The sequence below is a fragment of the Globicephala melas genome, chromosome X (assembly GCF_963455315.2).
Source record: "Globicephala melas chromosome X, mGloMel1.2, whole genome shotgun sequence".
NCBI classification, from domain to species: domain Eukaryota; kingdom Metazoa; phylum Chordata; class Mammalia; order Artiodactyla; family Delphinidae; genus Globicephala; species Globicephala melas.
In genome coordinates, this window is record NC_083335.1 from 42,346,399 (window position 1) to 42,372,248 (window position 25,850).

Genomic DNA, 25,850 nt, shown 5'->3' on the forward strand with positions numbered 1-25,850 from the left:
TCCAGTCACCCAAGGCTTGTTGCCGCCCTGACTCCCTCCCTCCCCCAACACACACACGTAATATATCATGAAGGTTTCCTTTTCTACAGCTCAGTGATTGTGACTTTGGCATGTTACAGAACTGCACTGTCCAATATGGTATCCACTAGCCATGTGTGGCTTTTGAGCACTTGACATATGGCTAGGCCAGCCTAGGCCAAATTGAGGTGTGTCTTTCCACATAGGCAAGGCTCAACTGCAGGTGGCCCCAGGCCTTGGCAGAATGCCCTGTGATCCTCCTGGAACCTGGGAAGACAGGCAATCTCACGAGGATTTGAGACAAGACCATTTCTCACCTCCCTGTATTGAGGGAGGCTGTCATGGGGCAGTTTCTCATCTGCCTCCCTCATTCTGGTGAGCATGAGACTTTCTGCCTGCCTCCCCACTCCCCTGCCCTTGCCCCAGAGGGTCCAGCTGCAGGCCATAGAGCTGCTTAGCAGCGGTGTGGAGTTGGTACTCAGCAACATGGTGTCCTGCCATTCATGTTGCATGTCATCTGGCCCCTTTTGTTTCAGTGTCATCCTGTGCAACAGCGACATGGAACGGATCCCATTGCTGGTCTTGCTTTTGCTGTCTCTAAGTAATAAAGTGCCTGGATGTATGTGGGTTTCCTGTTCTTTTTTACCAGTTGAAATCTGTCAGCTTACTTGACAATTTCCAAGACTTAGTAAAAAAAGAAAAATATAAAATATCTCAATAATGGTTTTATACTGATTACATGTTGAAATGATAATACTTTGCATATATTGGGTAAAACGAAATATTAGTAAAATTAATCTCACCTGTTTTTTACCTTTTTAATATGGCCGCTAGAAAATTTAAAATTGCATATGTGATTCACATTATATTTCTGTTGGACAGTGATGTTATAGATCAGTGAAGAAAGAAAAATTGGTGGTGGGGAGGAGGGACTGACAGGGTTTTATTTTGCCAGAAAATGGCATTAAAAAAAAAAACTATCGCCACCAATTCACAGGGACATTTTAACACACACCCCCAAATATATAACCATAATCTCAGAATAAAGGATAGACTTTTAAATTGATTATATGTAACTTTATGGAAACTCACTGCATTGTCCAGATTTTTCTCTTAATGCTTTAGGCTGGTGAAAAATTCCTCAGATTGATGAGGATGGTGTTGAAGAACCATTGCTACAAAGAGCTCATCCCATGAGCTGATAACTAGCTAATTTGTGTGGGGCTTTGAGAGGCGACCAGTCCAGGTAACAGTGGTGGATGGGGCTAGTGGGGGGTGTCTTCTTGTCCTGTAGGTGTTGGACTCTTCTGGTGGCCTATGTTTTGCAGTGTTCCTGTGGCTTCTTGGCCCCACCCTCTTCTCCCACACCCAAATAAGGTAAAGATGTGGAGTGTCAGAGTCAAAGAGTGTAACCAGAGGAACCAAAGTAAACAAATACGAATTTATTCTTTTCAAAGCAGAATTTACGGGAAAGGGGAAAAGCACCACAGTGAGTGGCAAAGTTAACTAATTTGTCTCCAGCCCCGCCCCTTCATCCCAAACTTCTCTAGACTTGTGCGCGGCCCTTGCCACTTCCCCAAATCCCATCCTTGTGACCAGTCCTTGCAGCCAGCGAGCAGCATCGCAGGCTTCGGTCTGGCCTCAAGACTTCCCTGGGGACAGCAAGGACATTGAGCAGGTGCCCCTCCAAATGCGGCAGCTGTGGGAGGAGATGGAGACTGGGAGCTGAGCCCTGGCCTTGAGCCTTTCCCTCTCCCACAGTCATTGGTGTTTAAAGAACAAGAAGGAGCTGAAGTATTCCTTTGTTCTCAGGGCCAGATTTTGGCAGGAAGGCCCAGAGACAGAATTGCCCAGCTGAGCAGGTGAGTCTCCACAGCCCTAGGGCAGGGCCCCCACTTTCTCCTCCAGGACTGTTCATCTTAAGGTAGCTACTTTCTTGGTTATCTGTCACCTATGTCAAGGGAACTTTGATGAGAGTCTTGGCCTGAAATGGTCTCGGAGGTCGTGAGTCTGCCATTGAGAATGCCTCTTCAAGGAATGCTCTAGCCCAAAGCTGACTATGGAGCCCAGATCCCAAACACACACCTCAAGCATCATGGGTATTCCTTAAAATTCATCAGGAAGGAAACCATCTCCCAGGATTTGCCTCTGCTTGGCCTCAGGGTTTCGCATTACCATGGCCTGCCAGCCCAGCTCCTAAAGTACAACAAACTCAAACAGGTTTCTCTACAAGGAAATATCTCCAAACTTTGGGCCTGGAAGGAAATGGACATTTGAAGGTCTTTCCATTCTGGAGGGAAGGGTGCATATCCTCCTGGGTAGGACCCTCTCTAGGGAACCATACAACAAACAGCCTGATGTCCTCCAGCCAGTCAGCCTTCCTTAATAATTTCCCAGTCAACCTGACTCCACTCTGCTCTCACTAGAAGCAGAGGCACCCTCATAATGGTTTTTTGGCCTCTACCAGATTCTGTCGAGAATACATTACCTATCAATCCTAACTGTTCCCCGATACTATTTGACAACAACCCCAGCAAACACATTCCTTATCGCTGATGCTAATCCCACAAGCCAGGGGTTTTCATTAGGTTGCCTACCCAGCAACTCCCTTCACCACCCTTCCAGTACGGGGCCAAAAACTACGCAGCATCACACACAATACCTCTAGGAGACAAGATACACGACAGATGCTTAACAACATGCAACACATCTCCGTAAATCCCACCTTAATTTGAATTCACAGTGCCCAAAGACCCGTTTACCTCACTGTGGGAAAACTCTCCGCACATGCTGCAGTGACTATCACTGGACTCTCAAGCGATATACTCACCTTGGGCATCAAGGTAAACCCAGGACCACTAAGTGTCATTGACCCTGTTACTGAGAATTCAACTCTTGACTTGCTGCTTCAGTCTACCTATAGCACAAATCCTACATAACGAGATCTACATCTTCTCTACCATGGCCTACTGCAGTTGCCACAGGCCCTCAACAGCCCAAGATCTCTCGTGTGGAGTAGCAGTTAGGAAAAGGATTTTCCAGGACTTTCCTGGTAAGATTGTTTCATAACCTCTGCCCTCTTTACCAGCTGAGCAGGTAAGTCTCCACAGCCCTAGGACAGGGCCCACTTTCTCTTAGGCAGGCGTATGCCTCAAAGACCCTGAACTCTGTGTCCTAGAGCAAATTTTCTCTATACTATTCCTACCTACAATCTAGGCTCCTACAAATATAGCTCCCCCGCGCCCGACCCCAGTAACTGATGTCCAGGCTCTGTGTTTGATGCCCACCTGCCACCTGCTCACCATACATCACCAGTGCTCCTGCCCAGAGACCTCATGAGCTCTAAGGCAGATGTCATGATGAAGTCTGACACCCTGAACCTGTGGCTTAGTGCCCCCTGGTGATTCTAGAAGGAGGCAATCCTTGGCTTCTGGACCCAAGCCACTGCCTTCCCTGCCCAGCAGTAGATAAATCTACCTTCCCAGCAGTTCTACCCACTGGCCTACTGCTTGGTTATAAGACAGCACCCCAACCGTCTCACACCCTCCTGACCTTGGTATCAACTGCTACTTTCCTTAAGGCCCTGAGCCAGACTTAGAAACTGGAAGGGGCAAGAGGATGTACTCTGTGTCTTAGCCTGGCTATTTGTTCCTCCCTTTCTGCATGGGGTGAGTAGAGCTTGGATTTGTTCTATTTTGGCCTCTGAACCATTGTTTAGAGGAGCCCAGGAAGATTCACCCAAGGCCCATGTCTCCAGGGAACAAGGTGTGGAATGAATGAAGAGAGCAGAGTGACTCTTCCTGTTAGATTCCTCTGTGGCCACAGGCTTCTGTTGCTTTGGTCTTGAGGACAGCTCACCTCAAACATAAATGGAGAGACATCCTAGGGGAGCAGCCAGGAGGCATCTGTCTGTCCAACCAGAGGCTGGGACTAACAAAGAGCAAGGCAGAACATTAATACTTCAAGAGGTATTAGAATTTAATGTGTGAGTGAGGCCAGAGGAGTACTGATGTACAGTAGATATGTAGGATAGGTATGTATGTATATAAACTTAGGCAAATTAAGTCAATTGCAGGGTTCTAAGTTATAAAGCTCCTTTTGGTAGAAAGCTGCCTCAGTGGGTCCTGACTCTGCTCAAAGTCCCCAAGCCCACCCCCCATCCCCCACCCCCACTATTTACTCTGAACAGTTTCTGGATAAATGAATCATGGTATATGTTGCCTAGGAAGACTTAGCTCAGTTTGAGGACTGGGTTCACCTTCCAGAGTTAGAAAGAACGGTTTTATGCAAAGGAAGGCCTTGCTGTTGTCTCTGTGGAAAGTGGCCAACTTCCTGATCTGTAGCCCGTGGATACTAGAAAAGGGCCGCTATTCAGGATGGCCTGTTGCATCTGCCTTCTGACTAGCTGGGGGATATCAGCCACCTCATCTGATTCAGCCTAAGAGAAAGAAGGGTCACAGCCTGAAAGGGTGTTGGGTGGTCACGCTCCTCCAGTCTAGAGGGTGGCTTCCCCTTCCTCACCCAAGGAGAAGACCCCCTTGCTGAGCAGCGGCTGGCCCTCCCCCAGGGCTGTGAAGGCCAACTAGAGAGCCAAGGGTGGCTTCAGCTGGGTTTCCAGAGCAAATCAGCTGGTCTCTGAGATGCTGAGGTTTTCAGGAAAGAGGAGGATCTGGGGAAAATATCTAAGCCCATAAGTATTTCTTTAACGTTTCCCAATATAAGGTGAAAATAGGAACCTGAATGAACTGTTTCCCCCCTTGAGAAAGGTCTGCCAGGGACTGAGGCAGAAGGAACTGAAGATATTCAAGGAGGAAACAGCATCTAGGTAGCATCGGGATGACTAGATCTATGCCTTTGAGCTGAAGTTATATGACACACGTTGCCCAGACTTTTTCAGGGGCACTTTGTGGGGGGAGCGGGAGTGTCTTCAGTGTCACCTCCCTGTGTTGGGCCAGAGAGTAGGGCTAAGTCCCGTGTGTTCACAGTGCTGGAGCCCTCGGGTCATTAGGCTCCCCCAAATCCATCATTCCATGAAGAATGGAAAGGGGCCAATGGGCACTGCTTCACTCTGCAAGGCAGCTTCTCTGCTCCCCATCTGAATGGCCTCCAAGTGCCATTAGCCTGGGCTGCAACAGAATTGTACTTAAGGGATTGATCTCAAACTTGAAGATTAAAGGGCACATTTCTAGAGTCAGAGGAATCATGCCTCTCCCTCCCCCGGCCCTCACACACCCACCTCGCATACCATCGAATCCCTGCTGCTGCCTGGAGCCCAGATAACTCCGGCTGAGGAATGTGGGGCCAGTGGGGACTGGAAAGGTTAGGTGAAGGCTGAGGGAAGGCTTTGACCAGAACTGGGAGAGGACCGTGGACTATAGGATGGGGATCTGGTTCCATCAGGAGGCCAGCAGAGTGTTGGTAGTCACATCAGAACTTCGCACACTGGGGAAGGCATGGCGGAGCTTCTCCATAATGTCTTCCAAGCACAGGCTGACATCTTGGCTCTTTGACCCCACATCATCTGAGTTGGAGAAGAAAGATGTGGGAAGAGAACTAGAAATTCCCTTATGAGGTCAAGGGGCTGAGGTAGGATGCTGCCGGCTGAAGGTGAACCTATAGCATTTGTATCTTCCCGGCACGATGCTTAGGTACATATGAGGTACTCGACATACATTTGTGGAATAAAATGAATGAATCAGTCAATAAGCCAATCATCCCTGACCCTAAGCTCAAAGCCATGAGGAGAAACCAGTCCCAGCCCTAGCAGAACCTTAGTCAGGAGACCTGGGGCAAGACAAAGCCATGGAGGAAGGGGTTGGGAGGGGCTGGGGGAACTCACCTGCAGCTTGAGTGTCTGGAGTAGTCTGTCCCTTCTCCTGGGGGTGACTGCCTTCTGACTGTTGCGGAGAGGAAGCCAGGGACGAGCCTGCAGAGCCATTGCCATCCGATTCAGTATGTGGCTAGCAAGAGGTAAGGCATGACTTAAGTGGCTTTGCCTTCCTGACCTTACTTTGACAGACTCCCGAGCTTAGAAAGGTCCTTAGAGACATCATGCCCATCCCTTTGCCCTGGGACTTTAAGAAGCTTTTGGTGGTGCCCCAAACAGTGGTTTCCCCTTTCACGAAACTTCTTAGAATATTTAATTACTGAATACCCGCTTCCTTCAACAACATGTATCAAAGGCTCCCAGTTCTTCTAAGGATACCATTGCCCCTAAATATCTCTTGCTGTCATTTCAGCTATAATTAAGCTATCTAGAACTCAATTCCCTCTGGAAATGTAGAGTTGCACACCTGATCCTTGGTGCATGACATAATATCATATGTTAAGACCTCCAGGAATTCATCTAGAGGCCATCCCTTGGAGGATCTGGGGAAGAGGCACAGTGTGGTATTACCTGGTATGGATAATGACAATAATTATTCATAAATTATTCATTTATGAAATGTTTATTATAGTCCTGGCATCATTCCAAATTGTTTAAATGTGTTATTTCATTTGACGTTCACCACAATTCCATGAAGTTGGTATATTTTTATCCCTGTTTTACAGATGAGGGAACTGGGGCTTAGTGAGGCTAAGTAACTTTCCTAACATCCCACAGCCACTAATCAGCAGCACTACACTCAAACTCAGGGCTGTCTAACTCCAGAACCACACTACATCCTATACACTACCTCTCAAAGAGGGAAGCGGCAAAAAGTAACAAGTGATCCCTTCACAGCAAAAATCTTCCTCTTGCCAAGCATGTCCAAACTTGCTTCTTTCCAGCAAACATCAAAGTAGCAAAGTCAACGTTTTGGATGATTCTTTGAACTTTGTTCTTTCAATACCAGATTCAAATGGGTTGTGGGGAAGTGAGCCCTCAAAAGCCCTCCCTGTGCCCTAGGCCCCACGGTGGCTTGAGAGTAAACACACAAGGATGGAATGGAAGCTAGGTACAAGAGAATTGGCCAAGCGATGTGATATAGCAGCCCATTCCTCCCCCCAAATTTCCTGATTGCTAGCCCAGTTCTCTTTAGAAAGTCTTCTAACAGCCACCTCCCAGGAGCAAGGAGCACCTCTCCCCGGCCCACCTGTGCTCGGAGGCTGCTCTGATTCTTCCCCTGGCCCCAGACTCACTTGCAGGAGCAGCTCCCTTAAGCGCTGCAGCTGGGACTCGAGTTGCTTGTTGTGGTCTTCAAGAATCTGCATGCGTGTCTCCAGGCGGCTCTTGTGCTGCCGAAGGATCCGGGCCTCAGCCAGCAGCTCCTCATTGCGGTGGTCCTGTGCCACCTCGGCAGAGCCCTCAGCCAGGGTGGGTGCCTCAGCAGCCTCCTCATGCTGCCACTTCAGGCGCCTCAGCTCCCCCTGGAGAATCCTGCCAAGGATGGAGAAGCCAAGGCCAATGACCTTCACAGGGTATCGACTGTCCAGGGCTCAGTGGCCCCTCATACCTAGGTGTGAGCAATCTCTTTGCTCTCCCATCCCCACCCCCACCCCAGCCCCCAAGCCGTGCTTTTTTTTTTTTGGTCGCAGCATGTGGGATCCTAGCTCCCCGACCAGGGATCGAACCCATGCCCCGTGCAGTGCTGCAGCGGAAGTGTGGAGTCCCAACCACTGGACGGCCAGGGAAGTCCATCCCAGCCATGCTCTTGCTTGAATGGCCATATCCACTTCCTCTCCAACACATATATCATTTACTTTGCCATCATTAGGCCACAGAGCAGAGAGAGCTGACATTTCATATAACAAATGTCTCAGGGCTTTGATGTACTGCTTCGGGGATTAATTCTGACCTTAAAATCAGGCAGAAACACAGTCTGCAAATAAATGAGGCATTAGGGCCACTGACTCACCTACTCCATTTTTAGATTTTTAGATTCCAGGGGAAGACATAATATAAACAAAGGATCACCCATCTTTCCTCTTCTCTCTACTGCCCTCCTCTTTGACCCACTTTAAACACCCATGTTGAGTCATCAAGGAAACAGATTCCAAAGAGTTGGTCTTTGGAGGACATTACTGTTTTTTTCTTTTTTGCAACAGAATCACTCTCTCCCTAGTGTTTCCCAGGGCCTCCCCACCACTGCTCTAGTGCAGTGCTTCTCAAACTATCCATAGCAAAAAAACAGGGGGATTTTTTGATCCATCATGGATCAATACATGGTCTGAATGTGCATAGCTAGTACACAGCTCACGCCACGCATGACTTGCTGCCCAAATTCAACAACACTCAACCTGGCCTATACCCAATTCAAAGAAGACAAGTCCACTAATTACGTGCGTGGATATTGTGGCCATGTCAAATTGCTATGAAAATTTCTAAAAGTTTACTCTCTATTTATGTATTTATCTTGTCTTGAACCAGTAACAAATACTTTGCAGATAGGCCCTGTTCTAAGGACTTGCTAATCCAAATACAGTCTGTAGGCCTGAGGCATGGGCATCCTTTAGGAGCTGGTTAGAAGTGCAGGAACTACGGCCCCACCCCAGACCTTCAAATCAGAATCTGCATTTCACCAAGCTTCCCAAGTGACTTGTATGCACACTAATGTTTGAGAATTACTTTTCTGAGGGTCGTTATTGATTCTACTACACACCCCCAAGGTGTCTTGGATGCTCCTCAGACTCCTGCTGCCCTCCATGCTTTACAGAGGTCAATGCCATCCCCATAATCTTCTTCACCTTCCCTCTTCCAGTCCTCAAATGCTCTATGCAGTATCATCCTCCTCTTATTACTTTCACTAAGTGATAAGGACCTCTTTCCATTTCCAACAACTGAAAGTTCCTTGAGGGCAGAGACATCATCTCTTCTGTATTCTCTATGTTTGCATTCTCTCTGCCTGTATCTGTTGGGTACTTGGAGATATTTGGGTTGAGTTAAAAAGATTCAAATAATTATTAGGATAGCTAGCTTTTATTGAACACTTCCAATAAGACAGACACTGGCTAACACATTATATGCCTGATCATTTGATCTTCACAAGTGACCTTAAGAGGTAGGTACTCTTATCATCATCCCCATTTTACAGATGAGGAAATGGAAGATCACAGAATATAAGTAACTTGTTCAAGGCCACATAGCTAGGATGTGGGAATTCAGGACTTGAATTAAGCCGTCTGACTCTAGAACCCACGCAGATCTGTGCCATTGCCACACCTACCGGTTCTCATCCTCTAAGTGGGCCAGGATCTTTTCGAGCTCCCCTTTGCTTTCAGTGGCCATGCTGCACGGAGCCTGCTGTCCAAAGGCTGGCTCCCGGTCTGTAATGGGGCTGGAGTGCCGCAGCAAGTACTGGTCCTCGTCTCTGTGTGGGGGTGGGGAGAGGAAAGAGGGGCCCAGGCATTGAACTAAGAAACAGCTCAGGGTGTGAGTTCTCAGCTCCCACCTCAAGCCCCAGGAGACACATGCTGGAGGATTCCCTCTCTAAGATACATAGAGAGGGGAAAAGCCATGTATTCAGGTTTAAGAGGGATAAAAGTGTTCAAAGGTGGCAGGGGTCATTGTTGGGGGTAGTAGGAGAGAGTGTTTTCAGGATGCCAAGACTCCTGGGTTCTACTTATAGTGACCTGGGAAACAATGAGCAGGTCACTATAACATCTGTGATGTTCCCCCACCCCACCCCCCTTCGCTTTCCCATCCCCAGGGGAATTGTGGCCTGCCTGAGTCCCAGTCCCAGGGCTGGATTTATCCGTGTAGCCAACAATTTCTAGGTCCTCTGAGGAGGCCGGGGACCTCCCTAGAGATGAAGGGCCCCTTCTCTGGGCTATAGCACCAAGGAATCTCTCTGGCCACACTTCAGTCAAGTCCCTGGTATCTCCCCAGGGTTGATGTGGCACTAGATGGGGCATTGGCATTTTGAGCATAAGATAATGGCTCATTTCTGCAACTTTAGTTGAGGGCATATTCTTCTTCCCTCAGAGTTAGGAATAAAAGGATGGGATCTTGCAACAGAAAGGGACCTTGGCAGATGGCAGGGAGGTAGTTCATCCTTCATTACCCTGCTCAGTTGATAGAGGGCAGACTGCTTCTCTCATTAAATACTGTGCCCAGAAAGCAGACTTCCTTCCTTAGGGTGTCAGGGACCCTATCCACACACACCCCACTTCCCACTGAGGATATACCCTCCCCAAGTAGTGGTAGAAAGATCCCAAAGGAGAGCTATTCCTGGCAAATATGTATCTGTGAAAACTCACATGCTGTCGTCTGGGGACAAGCTGTCATTAAAGAAGGAGCAATTTTGACTTTCCATCTCAGCAAGCCTAGGAAGAAAGAGCAGGAACAGAAGGGAAAACAGTATGTGAAGACTGCTTTCATCTCAAGGACTGTAATCCCACAGTAGGATAATCACGTTTGGGGGGCTGTCCCAATTCCCCCTCCCCTGCCCCAAACGTTAGGCCTCGCTGGCTGCTGCAAAGCCCACTGTGCATGTTCCCCTGGCCCTAACTTCATTGTCTTTGCCCCAACTGAAAACTCCTTTCCCCCTTGGACTCCTTACAATTCCCCTCCCCAAAACCTGGTGGTACCTGCTGGCAAAATGCTCAATGCGGGAGTGTGTGTCAGCGTGTGGCAACATCGGGGAAGAAGCTGGCCTAGAAGAAAGCAGCAAAGACTCAGAAGACCAAAGACTGGGTAGCTGGGCAGCCTGTCTCCTCACCACCACCCTTCCACACCCCGCAACACCACCACCAAATTAGGGAGCTCCCAAGAGCTGATGGGAACAAGATACAGAGACTGGATTCTAGTCTGTTTCTCAGGTCAGATTCCTGGTCAGGCCCCAGCTGAACTGCCCTGTCACTAGTTGGGTTTGCCCTGGAAGACTGCCATAGCCCATGTGAGACTCAGCCCCTTCACAGCACATCCCTAGGCTCAATGAGGATGCCTGCAGCCCCTGCTCAGCTACCGGTACTCACGTCTCACTGTAGTCAGCCTCCAGCACTGATTGCACAGGCAGATAACCTCGCTGAGGGTGTTTGCTGAAATAATGCTTTGAGCGGAATTTGTTCTTTAAGGTAGTGGCAAAGTCCCTCATGTTCTCACTGGATGTGGTCTGGGAGGAGACAAGATAGAGGGACTCACCCTAATGGGCTATTCTAGGGAGGTGTGGCCACTCCCCTGGAGCACGGACCATGACTGGTAGTCCACTCTTGTTCATATTTACCACACCTCGCTCCTAGAAAAAGATCTAGAAGGATACATGTCAAACTGTGAACACTGCTTGCCTCAGGGAAGTTAGACTTGAGGGGTGGGGAACGCACTGAGGAGAAAAAGGGACTTTGTTTTATACTTTAAACACCTCTATATAATTTAAATCTTTTACATGATTGTATATTTGTTAACTTTTAAATATCTTTTACATAAATTCTAGGGATGTAGAAGATGAGCAGGAGCTAGACAATTATCAGTCTACCATCTCTAGCCAGTTTCCCATGTATGACGTTAATAATGTTTATTTTAAAATGATAATAAAAGAAAAATAAAGGTCAAGGTCACTGCTTCCATTGGGTCACACATGTTTCTGTGTCAACAGAACTTGGAGAAGAGATGACAGCTCAGGGAGATGGATTATGGAGATGGAGAGGTAAGATGGGAGAGAGCAGTGGGGGGAGCTGGGGATATGCTTGGGACGTTGGGAGAATGTGTGCGGAGAGAGGAATAAAGGAGTTTAGGGAGCAGAGTCAGCTCAGGAGCTAAGCCTGGAGGTCTGAGTCCTGAACATAGCAGAGGAGAAATTCTGTGGCTGGAGTTCAGGGATGCTGGGCTCAGGAGGCTATGAAGGGCACAGTTTCCAATGAAAGCCCAGTTGATTTTGGGGACCCAGGTAAAGAGCATACCCCCTTTTCACGCAAGAGACGGAGTAATGAAGTTGAGCACAAACTTTGGTATTGACTAGAAGGGATGGAAGCAATGACAAGGTAGCAGGTGAAGACCAGGGGACAGAAACAATCCAGGAAGCTAAGCAGGAAAAACTAAATTGAGCGATCGAAGGCTAGTCACCTGTAACTGCCTTGCTGTCTCTATTTTTTCCTGAGACTTCTCTCTGCAGGAGTATAGTGAGTGTCTTTTAGATGGCCAAGAATGTCCTGGGGTGCTACAGCCAGCTACCGCCCCGGTGAGGGTGAGGGAGAAGCTCTGCTAGAAGGACAGCCCTGGATCCCCCAAATTGGTCAATCACCAGGCCTGTTTGGAGGATGCTCCCCAACGGAGAGCAGAATACAGTGAGCTAATGCTGGACAAAATGGATCAAGCACCCAGAAGCTGAGAGTTGCCTGCCCCTCCCGCCCAGCCCAGAGGCTCCATACCGGGGTGTAATACTCCATGATGGGATAATGAAGCTTGTTGCCCTTGCTGGCCCTGCCTGTCAGGAAGCAGGTCTGGCAGATGTCCACGTTAAATTGTTTCAGACTCCGATACCTTGGGGAAAGGAGAGGTGGTAGGAAACAGGATGCAATGTACTATAATGACCTCCCCCTCCCCCAAACATCCAAATATACACATACATTAAAAGGGGGTGAGGCATGGAACCATAACCTCCTATACGCGGAGCACTTAACCTCCTATGCATAGCAGTGATAGAGTCCTCAGTAGATAACTAGTCTTACTCCAGAGACCACAAATCTCCATGAAATCACATGCTCAGAATCCCAGGAAGTTCGGGAAGTAGCCCTGTCTCACCATCTTTTTTAAAAGGAAGGGTGGGATAAACAACAAGCTCCTACTGTATAGCAGAGAGAACTATATTCAATATCCTATGATAAACCATAATGGAAAAGAATATAAATATATATATATATGTATAACTGCAGTAGAAATTAACACAACATTGTAAATCAACTATACTTCAATGAAAAAAATAAAAAATAAAAGGGAGGTTGGGACGGGGTAAAGAGCTCATTATATCAAATAACCTTCTAAACAAAGGTGGCCTGAAAGGGTCCAGTTTCACAGGTATGACCACCTTCCTTGGAGAAGGCACACTTTCAATATGAAAACAACTGATTCTATCAGCCGTGGGCAAGTTGGCTAAAAATTATTCCCCAAAGTTATTTATAATAATAACTCTATTATGACTGAATATAGACTAGCCCTTAAGATCCAATTCCAAAGCCTGATTGGACTGCGCAGACCTAATAGCATAGCATGGTGAAATGTCTAGACTTAGAACAGTCAGAGGATCTGATATCTTATCCTGGAGCTACACTAGCCAGAAGTGTGAACTCCACCTCTGTGCCTCATTTGCTTATAAAAAGCAGGGTGGTTGTAAAGAGAGTATGTGCTAGTGCTTTAAAGTGGTAAAAACAAGCATTTTATGATGAAAGCCAAATTCAGGGTAGCGGCTACCTTTGTGGGGACAGGAGGGAAATATAATCAAGGAAACTTCAAATATATTGTTTTATATATTATATAAAATATGTATATAATATATAAATTCGTAGATATATAAATATATTATATAATATATATAAATATATTGTAAAATATTGTTTGTTTCTTCAGCTTGATGGTGGGTGCCCACCATGGGGCGCTGGAGCCTGCTCATACAAGCTCACGAGAGCTGGTTGTTAAAATTTCAGGAATTTTCCAAGCCAGTTGTTAAATATAGCCATTATTTAAAAATTAAATTGTATAAACTCACAATTAAGCAAATGGTATTAAAAACAAAGGTAATAAATACTCAAACTCATCACTTCTTATTTCACTATTATCTATGCTCTCGAGGTTGTCTACATCTGTTATACCTGGTGGTGGAAATACTATAAATGGTGTGCAACTGTGTGTCTCTTCCTGACCTCCTATGGGTAGCCTGACACTGGCCACAGTGGGAGTATTTACATCATGGAAATTAGCCAATGCTATATCACGTTTCTCTTTTGCTTTCTAGAGAGTAGCACATTTGCCAGCACACATTTTGGTGCGTAGGTGTTCTCATATGTCAGGATGCTGGGGCTTCTGGGTTCTACTTAATGCTCCCTGAGAAACAATGAACAAATTACTTCCCTTTCTGTGCTGTTCTCCCACCCCACCCCCTTTTGCTTCTCTGTACATTTTTATAGGTCTGAATACTTCATAACACAACTAACAGAAAAAAATTTCATCATTTTTGAGTTTTTTAAAAGTTAAACATTCTGCAGTAGAAAGGATTATAACAGTATATCACAACATACAATAGATTAATTGTAATTATATAATTATGTAATGCCCTGTTTTGCAATATATGGTTTATATGTAACATGGCCTATTTATTATTAGTATCACTCCAGCAGGTATTGCTTTCCCTACCTGAAACCTTTGATGGGGCACTGCCTACAGATAGAGCACTTGGTCTGATGCTTCACTTGTTCAGCAATGGTGACCCGATGCAGAACAGCCAGCCACACCATGGACTGGGGCTCCAAGTTGACCCATTCCAGGAACTGTGCAACTTCAATGACTGGCTTCCCAGTGCTCTAGAGAAACAAGAAGCCCAGTAGTGATGTCTGAGGCCCAGTGTCTTGTGCCCAGAATGGCAGCCCTCAGGGGAGGAGGAGAAACAGCAAGACCTGGTTGGACTCTGGGTTAGACTGTTCTCCAGAGGTGTCCACCTTCTACCCTGTCCTAGTTGACCTGGTGCCTTCCCCTCAGGACTCTGACCCTAAAAGCCCAGAGAACCCTCTGCCCTGTCGCTCCAGCCCAACAAACTCCCTTGCATCTGAGTACTTCAGATCAAAAGCCCAGCTCTCAGTCCTCCCTCCCTTCTTCCCACCGTCTGTCCCATCATTCCTCCTTTCCTCCCTCCCCAGTTCCATACTCACAAAACGGAAGCAACTACGGACGCTGGGCTCCACGTTGCTGCCCCCAAAGGCCGCCACTTCCCCCAGCTGACGGGGCACCTGAATGGCTTCATGAAGCAGGACACCAAGGTGGCGTTGGTCACACTGGCTGCCTGAGTTGGCCACTTGGCTGAAGAGGTCTGCTGGCCCCACCGTAAGTCATGGCCAAGCCCGATACAGGAATGGCCAGAGAATTGGTGTGGGGAGAAAGAACAGAAAAAGAAGACAGGGAAAGAGCACATTGACTTAGCTAATGACTTTTGAAATTGGAATACCTAAAGGTCCATCCCTGACCTTCTAGAAGTCCAGGTGTTCTAAAAGCAGCACTCCTCTGGGTTCAGAGAGAAAAAAGTGAGTCAGACACAAAGACAGAGAGCGTCAGAAAGAGAAGGGGAGAGAGGGGTGAAGACAGAGAGCAAGCTGTGTGTGAGAGCGGTGCCAGACACAGATATGACACTGCTGGGAAAACAAAGTCTCAAGAAGAAAGATGAAGGGGTGTGGGATTCAAGGGTGCCTGAATATGAGTTGCAATCAGTCTGCCCTATCCCCTCTTGTTCATGTAGCCCATGTAGTCTGATACTGCAGTAATCTCTCAGTTATCCACACAAATGAAAAGAAACACTGGCATGGATAATCCAAAAAAAGGGGATAATTCAAAACATTTGATCATCTAAGAATTCACTCTAAATCATTGTGGAACAGACTATGGTACTTATATATTTGAGCATGGTCTATATCTGCCCTTGTGGGAACTCCCCCGTCCCACCCCAACTTTAGAAAACCTCCTCCAGAGGTTCTTGTCTGTCCGTTTCATACCTCACCTAAGGCCCAGAAATGGAACAAAACCAAAAGGCAGAGGGCCTGGGGTTTATTTCTGGATCCATTACTGACTAGCTTGTGAAACCTTGGGTAAGTCATGAACCACTCTATGCTGCAGTTTCCTTACTTATAAATGGAGACTAAATCATCACTGTCCATCCCGTCTCAAAGGAACATTGGGAGAAATAAATTATATCATAGATATGAACATACTTTGAAAAGTCTTCTTCCCTGTAAATCTTTCCTAGACGGCTGTCCTCACTCTTCTGTGATCTGATATAGCACATATCCTTTGCCATTCAGATTCTTCTAATTAGCACTCTAAAAAATGCTTTCTGTGTACTTCTGTATCCTCTTCTGGACTATAAACCACTTGAGGCAGGGACCATGTCTAACTGGACCTTGTACTCACCACATGTAGCACAGTGGTCAACGCACGTTAAACACTTGACACTAATGATGCTGTTGCAGAAAAATGCAAAATGCTGTACAAATGATGGAGGATGGAGGGGAAAGCAAAGGTACTGTACACCAGAGAGGTTCAAACCTACAGAATTACATGTTGTCCACTTCCCAGATAATGGGGATTATTGCACACCACCCACGTTATCACATGGGAAGTCTCCAACAGAATGTGTGATGTAGTTTTTTTTTAATTAATGTATAGTTTTTTATTCTATTTCAGATGCCTGTGTTGATGATGCAGGTTCTCAGGAAACCCCCAAAACTATAAATGCCTTTCAAAGCTTTTGACAGTCAGGGTAAATTGAACAATTCTCAGTGATGTATTATATAGTAAAAACCATTCCATTTATAAAAACCAGCACACACCTGCCTCGTAAACAATAAAACTGTCCTCTTCCACATTTGCGTGATGTGGTTTGAGCTTCAGATTGGGAGAGGGCTAAGCCTGATAGGCCAAAGGGAAATGGAACTAGAAAGTCCAGGTCCTGGGTATCCCAGGATCCCAACTCAGATCCCCATCAAGTAATTACACCAGATCAGAAGAAACCAATGCCCTTGGAGTAACAGTGGGAATAATAACAGGCCTTAGACCCATCTTGGCCTTTGGCTGTTGTGGATTCTTTGCAATAGTTTGGACCAGGAAGCATTACAAGGTAGCCTGAGCAGCCCTTTGCTGAGTCATAAGACTCATCTTCTGCTTATCTTAGACTTTTCTTCCTCCCACCACACCTCTCCCTCCACACAACTCTACTCCAAACTTTGGAGTTGTACTCACACTGCAGTTTTTCCTTCACTTCTGTGCCACACAGGCATGCAATGCCAGTCTTAAAGGACAATGCCCGCATCTTTCCACTGCGACCACTAGGTTTAAAAGAAGAGACTGAGAATATGAATATCTATAAAGGGTTAACATCTTGGCAGTCATGTCCCTCACAGGGTTGATCCCAGCAGGGCTCTGTGCCAGACATGCCCCAAGCTGAGCTGAGTCCAAGTGCACCAGGGGAGCAATTCCTTCCCACCATGCCCACTCCAGATGTCCCACTGAATTTCACCATGGAGGCTGTCAGGACTGCAAGCCCTTACCTATCAAAAACATTGAGGAGCCAGTTGAGGCTCATGTCCACACAGAGTGGCACGTTGACAAGGATGCCTCTTTCCTCCTCCAGTCGTTCATATAAGGCAGTCAGGCAGTGAATGACCTCCACCACATCCATTACATGCTCACTGGCCTGCAGATCATGCTCATTGAAGATCTCCAGGGCTGTGGTTAAAGTTACCAGGTCCACTGGGAAGGAAAGGAGAGAAGGAGAAAGTATAGCCAAAAGTAGAACCCCAGGGACTAGACAGGAAGATATGGCCACCAGCATCACCAAATCTGACTCAATCTCCAGACTAACCATTTGTAAGTATGAAACAAGCTTGCCGTTTACCAAGACCCTCAACCCAAGTAAGGAGAAGGCAGCAGAAGGCCCCCTAAATTAACCCCAAATGTTTCTATACCCAAATGTTTCTTGACATCAGTTTCAAGAAGATGGTGGGATTTGGGTAAACTCCCAGGGGTTGAATACCATTATTTTAAACTTTCTTTGTCTTTACATGCATTTCAACTGCAAATAAGTTGGTCTGTGAACCTCATTCTGAAAACCTAGACACTGGTTATGAAGGCTCAGGTATGCCTGGGTAAATGTGACATAACTCAGGAGGATTTTTTAACTACCTCCAATGCTGGAATCAGCCTAGCCAGATAACCTGGTCCAGGAAGACTGAATGGACAGTGTCTCAGAGAAAAGACAGAAGGCACATTATATCTGCAGCCATGTTGTCCCCTAACCACTGGCATTTGCTTCAACAGTTCTGCTGCTACATCCAATAACCCCAAGATGGTGAAAGAACAAGCCTCCAGTGGCTCCAAACCATTTGCTGGGATACTTCTTGCCATAAAACACTTGCTTGATTATCCGTTTTGGGCAGGGAAGAAGGTAAAAGGAAGAGGATAGCTGTGCGTTAATTTGGAAATAAGTCTGGGGGTTGGGGAAAATAGAAGGGCCCTGGAAAAATCAGGTGTCCACAGCCAGCATATCCCAGCCTTTGGAGAGTCCCCACAAAGCCAATCTACAACACTGGACAGGTGGGATGAAAGTGGGAAACAGTCAACAGATGAGGAAGGGTAGGAGTGGGATGAAGGCTATAAGGGAAGTGTAATAGGAGACTTACGACGCAGTGCCTTCTGGACTCTGCGTAGCTTCATGGCAGTGCGGTAAGCTGAGAACTTAATGTTGTTCAGATCAGCTGCAGAGAATGGAAAGAGACCCACTCAGATCACGGAAATGCAAATTAAAACCACAACAAGATACCATGTTATACCTGCCAGATTGGCAAAAAATAAAAGTCTAACAATAGCAAGTGTCAGCAAAGATATGGATGAATGAGAATTGCTGGTGGAAGTGTAAACTGATACAATCACACTGGAAAACAACTTGGTATTACCTAGTAAAATTGAACATTCATATATTCTATGACCCAGCCAGCTATATATCCTAGAGCAGTGATTTTCACATGTTTTGTTTGTTTGTTTGACCAAGCAGCATAGTTCTTGTTAGCTCCAAACTAGAAATGACCGAAATGTCCATTAACAGTAGAATGGTTGAGGAACCTGTGGTATATACAATGGAACACTCCATGGCAGTGAAAATGAATGAACTATAGTCACATGCATCAACATGGGTAAAATTTACAACATAATAGTGAGTCTCTCTTGGCAGTCAAAGATAAGGCACATGAGCGTCATATTCGTAGCCTGGATAGTATCTTTCAAAGAAGCTCTAGTACACATCTATAAGCATAATTACCTAATGTGATGATAAAATCGTTCAGGAAGAGTATAGAGCTTCCAGTTGAGGGAGGTGCAGAGGGGAAAGGAAAGAAGGCTACTGGAAGAAGCACAAGCACTTACTTCCACCCTCACCTGCTTGTTGAATAGGATTCCCTTCTATTTTTTTAAATTTATTTTTTATTGAGATAACATTGGTTTATAACATTTTGTAACTTTCATGTGAACAAAATTTTATTTCTACTGCTGTATACCCTACAAAGTGCTCACCACCAAGATTTAATTTCCATCTGTCACCATACAGTTGAACCCCTTTACCCATTTCAACTTCCCCCTACCCTTTCCTCTCTGGTAACCACTACTCTGTTCTTGGTATTTATGTGTTTGTTTTTGTTTTGTTCATTTATTTTGATCGTCTCTTTTTATATTCCACATATAAATGGAATCATATGGTATTTGTCTTTCTACTCATGTCACTCAGCATAATATCCTCAAGGTCCATCCGTATTGTCACATGTGGCAAGATTTCATCTTTCTTATGGCTGAGTGTGTGTGTGTGTGTGTGTGTGTGTGTGTGATCCAGCTATCCCACTTCTGGGTATTTATTCAAAGAATATAAAAACACTAATTCAAAAGGATATATGCACTCCTATGTTCATCACAGCACTATTTACAATAGCCAAGACATGAAAAAAACCTAAGTGCCTGTAGACAGATGAATGAATAAATAGGATATGGTATATATATATATATATATACACACACACACACACACACACACACACACACACACACACACACACACACACACACACACAATGGAATACTACTCCCTTATATTCTTATAGGACAAAGGCAACTGTATAGATCTCCACACTATACAGGAAACTTGAATTCTTACCTAGGGTTTGGTATAACTCAGTCATCTTGGGATGATCCCAGCATGTGGTCTGAGCCTGGTGGCTACAAATAAAAGCATCAATAGTGCCAGGGTCTATACCACCCCCCAACCCCTCAAACACACATGCACACACCCCTCAGCAATAGGTTGGATGCAAGGAGCAACAGGATCTGAGGGTGAACCCTGAGGATCCCAAAGCACAAGGGTTCACCTTTACCAGGTAGAATCTTGAGCTCTTGAGATGAGTAGGAGGAAAAACTGGAGTGGATGGAGGAATCCCAACAGGTAAGGGGTGAGAGGGATAGATAGAAAAAAAGACAGGAAAAGGAGGGGGTGGGCAGGTGACTGACCCATTTCCGATTCAGATGGTCACTCACTTGATATAGTAGGGAACTTTATTGGGTGAAATTGCTCTTTCCCAAGGAACCTGAACAGAGGCTGGTGAGGGAGAAGAGAAAGAGAAAGAAGCTGACCACTAATGCTCTTCAAGCCCCTGGTTACTCCCCTGCTCTATCCTCTCAAAGAAGTAATTAAGCCCAAAAGGGGATGCCTGACTCTCATTGCCAGCTCTTAACAGCCCCTGAGCATGAGGTAAACACTTTTAAGGAACACACTTCTCTCCCTGACATTTGGGTGAGGGAAGGAGAAGAGGTTGTCACTGATACCCTCATGTGCCAGAGACATGACAAGGGCATGAACAGGTGGCCTTGGCCACCCTATCTTCTCCCTGAGCTGTCTGCCATTTTATCCATTCAGCAGAAGGCAGCTGGTGTGCTGCTGTGGATATGAAGTGGACTCTACTTTCCTCATGGGGCTCAAAGCCCATCCCCCAGAAGGTCAAGCTTCTCAGTCCTGTGGGACAATGGAGAATGGGACTGCTCACTTCTCTCTGGTGAGGAACTCTGGGAAAGGATATCTCTCTCTGCTCTGTGTCTTTAACATCCGGATGCTCCAGGAGAGGCTCAGTCACCTGGTGAACCTCCTCATTGCAGTTTCCCTGGGTACAAGAGCCCTCTGCAGGTATATCTGCATGCCAGTGATTATAATTCAATAGTTCTAATCACCATTAACATTGATTAAGTTCCTACTATGTGACAGATACTCTGCTGAATGCTCTGTGTGCATATCTAATTTTCATATCTGTACATTCCCACTATCTCCACTGCTGCCACCCTGATCTGGGTCACCATCATCCCTCATCTAGATTGTTGCAATATGCATCCTAATAGGTCTCCTTCCTCCCACTCTTGCCCCCCAACACTCTGTTAAAACATAAGTCGGATCATGTCATCCCTCTGCTCAAATCCCTGCAATCGTTCTCCATTCCATTCAGAATAAAATCCCAAGTTCTTACCATAGCCCTCCAGGCCCTCCATGCTCTGGCCTCCTGCTCCCATTCTGACCTCTTGCTCTCTCCCCTCGTCACTCACTTCTACACTGGCCTCCTTGCTGTTCCTCAGGTATGCCCCTGCCTTAAGGTCCTGGAAGTTGTTCCCTCTGCTCTTCCCTAAGATATCCACATGGCTCATTCCTTCACCTCCTTGAGGTTTCCACTCAGTTGCCTCCCTCATTAAGTCCAGCACTCCCTAATTCACGTCTTCCCTGCTTTATTTTTTTTCCATAGCACTTGTCACCGATTGACTTTATATATATTTTACTTATTTGTTTATGGTCTGGCTTCCTCCTGTAGAATGTAAGCTCTCCACGTCCAAGGATTTTTGTCTATTTTGTTCACTGATGTAGCCCCAGTACCTAGAACAGTACCTGGCCCACAGTAGGCCATCAAGAAATATTGTTGGAACAATAAAGTCATTTAATTCCCATAACTCTACCAGCTATGTAATATTTTCCCTCTTTTTACATATGGGAAAATTGAGGTTCAAAAAGGTTAAGCTATTTTTTTCAAGCTTGCAAAGATATAAAGTCGAGCAGCTGTGACTCAGATCCAGGTCTCTCTGACTCAAGAGCCTGTCCTTTTAACCACTACACTACACTGTTTTATCCTACTGCTTCTTAGATGCCAAGGTACACTCCGCTCCCACTAGGCCCCCAAGGGACAAGAGTAGACCCTCTTGGAAGGTGGCTGAGTTTCTACCAAGTGAAGCCCAGTTTGTCTCACATACAGGAGAGGAAGTGCTGTGACCCAGGCCCAAAGTCCCGGTGGGCATCCTGGAGCTGCTTAAGTCTCTCACCAACTGACACCTATGGAAAGAAGATGCAAGAAGTCAGTGGACTCATTTCAGATATCCAGGGTAGGATTTCCACATGCCTCCGACAATCTCTGTGAATTCCCTCAGAGGCTGCCTCTTCAGTTCCAGATCCTCCCAACATTCACCCAAATCCTAGCCTTCCCATGGCACTCCCAGGGGTCAGAGAAGAGCATCCCTAATTCCAGGCCACAGACACCCTTCATCTGCCCCCGTCTACCCTGAGGGGCAGACAGGCCCCTCTCAGACCATTTTAATCACTTCCTGCAGTTTAGAGGTTGAGAAGCCTGTTTCCTAGCCCCAAATTCTCTACAACTCTTTTCCCACATAGATTCCATTTCAATGCCCCTTCACTTCCTTTGGGCCTGGGTAAGTTGCCCTCCAAGCCTAGTTATACCAAGCCTTTTCCTCATGCCTCACTCCAGGCTTCTCTTTTACCTGTAGCTGTTTCCACCGGATGTTGATCTGCTCCAGGGCCCGGGAGTTCTCCATTGACAAGTGCACATCAGAAATGGCAAGTTGATGGGCCAGATCATTCACCAACTTCACTCCATCTTTCATGGGGAAGAATTCTTCTTTGAATAGCTATAGAACCAAAACCCAAGTGCCACAGTAGGTAGAAAATAGGAAAGAGGAACCATTAGTCATTTTGTTTTAATAGCGCAACCTCAGTGCTTGCCTATTAGGGCAACCAGACTAAGGTGTGTGTGGGGGGGGCATTGTCCTTATCCTCTTCCTTTTCTACTCTCAGAAGACACCAGGGAAAGAGAAGCCAGTAGAAGGACAGAGGAGACTTCAGCTAAACCAGCCCCCAAATCTAGCACAGAAACTGGGACAGACTCTATTGAAGTCCAGGGCAACAATGGAGCCTCAGCAGCAGGAACACTGTCAGGGTCTGGGAGGAACATCTGGTCCCGGGGTGGACTGTAGCCACAGGAGGGGGCCTGCATACCTTAAGAGCCTGGATGTGCTCAGGAAGTGAATCAATGAAGAGATCCCCAATGGGCTCCCAAGTGGCTCGGACTCCCTCGGCCTGAGTCAGAGTCGCGCTTAATTCCTCCATTGCCCCTTGGATCTCCAACAGCTGCTCCAGAGTGCGCTCAATGTGGCGGTGCTGGTCCACACAGCGGGCTGTCAGCTTCTCCCATAGTTCACTGGCCACCGTTGCCTGCTTCCACACAAAGCGGCTAAGATTCTGGATCCGCTGTCTGGGAGAGGTATCTGCAAGGGCAGGCACGAAGTCAAGTCAGGCCAGCCAGGCAAGGATAGCCATGGAAAGACAGAGACAGATAGCCCTTTGTAAAATGTGTGTGTGTGTGTGCATGTACGTGTGTATATATATTCACACACACAAAAATGCATTTTTTCATAGTTGAGCTCCTTTTGAAGATTCAGCTTTTTAAAAAATTAAAATTTTTATTTTGAGTTCATTGTAGATTCACATGCAATTATAGGAAATAATACAGAGGGACTTCCTTGGTGGCACAGTGGTTAAGAATCCGCCTGCCAATGCAGGGGACATGGGTTTGATCCCTGGTGCAGGAAGATCCCACATGCCGCGGAGCAACTAAGCCTGTGCACCACAACTACTGAGCCTGCACTCTAGAGCCCATGGGACACAACTACTGAAGCCCACGTGCCTAGAGCCTGCGCACCGCAACGAAGAGTAGCCCCCGCTTGCCGCAGCTAGAGAAAGCCTGCACGCAGCAACAAAGACCCAACGCAGCCAAAAATAAATTTAAATAAATAAATAAAGCTTTCCTGTGGTCTCACATCACTTCCAGCTCCTGCCTAAATTCTTTAAAAAAGAAAGAAAGAAAGAAAGAATACAGAGATCTCATGTACCCTTTAGCAAGTTTCCCCAAATAGTAACATCTTGCAAAACTATAGTATAATATCACAACCAGGATATTGACATTGACATAATTCACCAATTTTGTTCAGACCTCCCCAATTTTACTTGTACTCATTTCTCTCTCTCTCTCTCTCTCTCTCTCTCTGTGTGTGTGTGTGTGTGTGTGTGTGTGTGTTTTGCTCTATGCGATTTTATCACATGTGTAGGTTCATGGACCCACCACCACAGTCGGGAGACCATACTAGTGTTTTCCACTTATTATATCATGAGGATTTCCTCATATTCTTAAAAAATGGGCAAGGTAAAGAGTGAGTAAAATATTTAAGATGTGTAGTGAGACAAATCATTGAGTCCTATTCACATGACCTTGGAATGCGATTTTGCATTAGTGTCTGCTGCCCACTTCCTTCCGAAAAAGGGAGGTATTTTATGAAGACCCAACAAAGGAGAGGTTAGTATAATTTGCCCAGCCTTTCCACCTAAGCTCCTAAATTGTAAGTTTCCTCTTCCTCCCTCAGATCTCCCCTCAGAAGTATATTCAGAGCCCCCAAACTCCAGACTAATTGGAATTGTCCTGCTCTCTTGAGCTCATTCTATCTGAGGCCCATTGGACAGTAAATTGAGTACTAGTTAGTACTCAGTAGGAGGGGCTCGAGGTAAACTGAGAGGGTCGACAGCATTGACAAAGGGCTGCATTAACAAAGGGTCCTTTCAAGCTATACATAACCAATCTCAGAGGGTTGAAGCCTCTTTCTGGAGAAGAGGGCGTGCTGGGCCACCACTCAGACCTGAGCACCACGGATCCCACCCTGCTGCCTTATTTAAACCTAGACCTACAGTGACCGACTCTATTGATGAAAGAGGGCCAGAACTCACCAGGGTCAGAATTAAAGAGACACAATCATTTTTCTTTTCAAATGCAATCACCAAACCTTTTAGAATTTTTTGAAAGGTTTTTTTTATTTTCTGGTTGATTATAGCAGTGCCACATGCCTCTCTATGTTGTAATAAAGCAGTATGCTTTTAAAGGACATACTACTACTTTTACTTACTGAGTTAGTTTAATGCATTTGAGTCTTTTTTTTTTCTTTTTCATGCCTTATTAAATGGCCACACATGATGCTCCAGAGAGCTACATACAGCTTTAGGCCACACGGTCATCTCCCCTGCTCCGGGCTCTGTTCTCTTTGCTTTATCTTATAGTGTGAATCTGGCTTCTTCCCAACTTTGGACTCCCAGGAGAAAATTATCCTCCTAGGTAACAGTTGAGAAAATGAGTTTGGGGAGGGCAGGAAGGTGTTTAATGGTTCACAGCTCAAGAAGAAGATGAAAGAGGGGAAGATCACCCACCTTTGCTCTCAGAGCGAGGCTCCTCTAATTCATCAAATGGGTGCTGGGACAGGAAGGCCTGAGCTGACTCCAACACAGAGTAGATATAGGGGCCCCGAGACTTGACATCTTCCATAAAGGCCTGTGAAGTTAGCAACGTGGTCAATGGGGAAGGAAAGTCTTTCAATTGCTTTGAAATCCATCCTGCAATTGACAATCTTTCTTCTCCTCAGTGCAGCTTGATCCTTTGGCGTTATCCTGTATCTTTGGGCTACTCAGACTAAAGAAGAGCAGTCTTCTCCTTAGGCAGAAGAATAACTCTGACACTGGAAGGTCTATTTACTCTGAAACGGGTCTGTCTATGCCACAGGGTAGAGTGAAATGTGGGGATTTGGTTCTGGGAATCTTGGTTTTCTGGAAGACTCAGAAAGTCCTCTGTGAGGGGCTTAGAGAAATCAAAGCCAGGATGGGCAAGATTTATATTAAAATTTTAATTAGTTTTTTTGTTGAAATATACACCAATAAGAGTATACAAATCAAAAGTGTACAGCTCAATGACTTTCCATAAAGTGATTCAATCTCTGTAACCAGTACTGAGATAAAGAAACAGAACTCCACCAGCATCCTGGAAGG

General features: G+C 46.1%; 1 protein-coding gene across 5 annotated transcripts in view; it reads right to left on the minus strand.

The window, feature by feature from the left end:
* DRP2 (dystrophin related protein 2) overlaps positions 1 to 25,850 on the minus strand; it is a 58,796-nt gene that overhangs the window by 7,957 nt on the left and 24,989 nt on the right. For 3 of the 5 annotated variants that reach the window (XM_060292108.1, XM_030840551.2, XM_060292110.1), the window contains 19 exons: positions 25,239 to 25,359; positions 22,986 to 23,254; positions 22,472 to 22,618; positions 21,950 to 22,028; positions 20,204 to 20,264; positions 19,827 to 19,888; positions 18,310 to 18,384; positions 17,179 to 17,380; positions 16,871 to 16,956; positions 14,794 to 14,951; positions 14,282 to 14,448; positions 12,304 to 12,415; positions 10,915 to 11,051; positions 10,528 to 10,593; positions 10,198 to 10,263; positions 9,165 to 9,308; positions 7,141 to 7,378; positions 5,858 to 5,978; positions 4,193 to 5,539 (listed from right to left, as the gene is read on the minus strand). In XM_060292108.1, coding sequence (XP_060148091.1) covers positions 5,415 to 5,539; positions 5,858 to 5,978; positions 7,141 to 7,378; positions 9,165 to 9,308; positions 10,198 to 10,263; positions 10,528 to 10,593; positions 10,915 to 11,051; positions 12,304 to 12,415; positions 14,282 to 14,448; positions 14,794 to 14,951; positions 16,871 to 16,956; positions 17,179 to 17,380; positions 18,310 to 18,384; positions 19,827 to 19,888; positions 20,204 to 20,264; positions 21,950 to 22,028; positions 22,472 to 22,618; positions 22,986 to 23,254; positions 25,239 to 25,359 — 2,436 coding nt within the window. In that variant the 3' untranslated portion in view covers positions 4,193 to 5,414. Of the gene's footprint in view, positions 1 to 4,192; positions 5,540 to 5,857; positions 5,979 to 7,140; positions 7,379 to 9,164; positions 9,309 to 10,197; positions 10,264 to 10,527; positions 10,594 to 10,914; positions 11,052 to 12,303; positions 12,416 to 14,281; positions 14,449 to 14,793; positions 14,952 to 16,870; positions 16,957 to 17,178; positions 17,381 to 18,309; positions 18,385 to 19,826; positions 19,889 to 20,203; positions 20,265 to 21,949; positions 22,029 to 22,471; positions 22,619 to 22,985; positions 23,255 to 25,238; positions 25,360 to 25,850 lie in introns of those variants that run through there. The other 2 variants (XR_009560657.1, XM_060292109.1) reach the window with 2 other exon arrangements.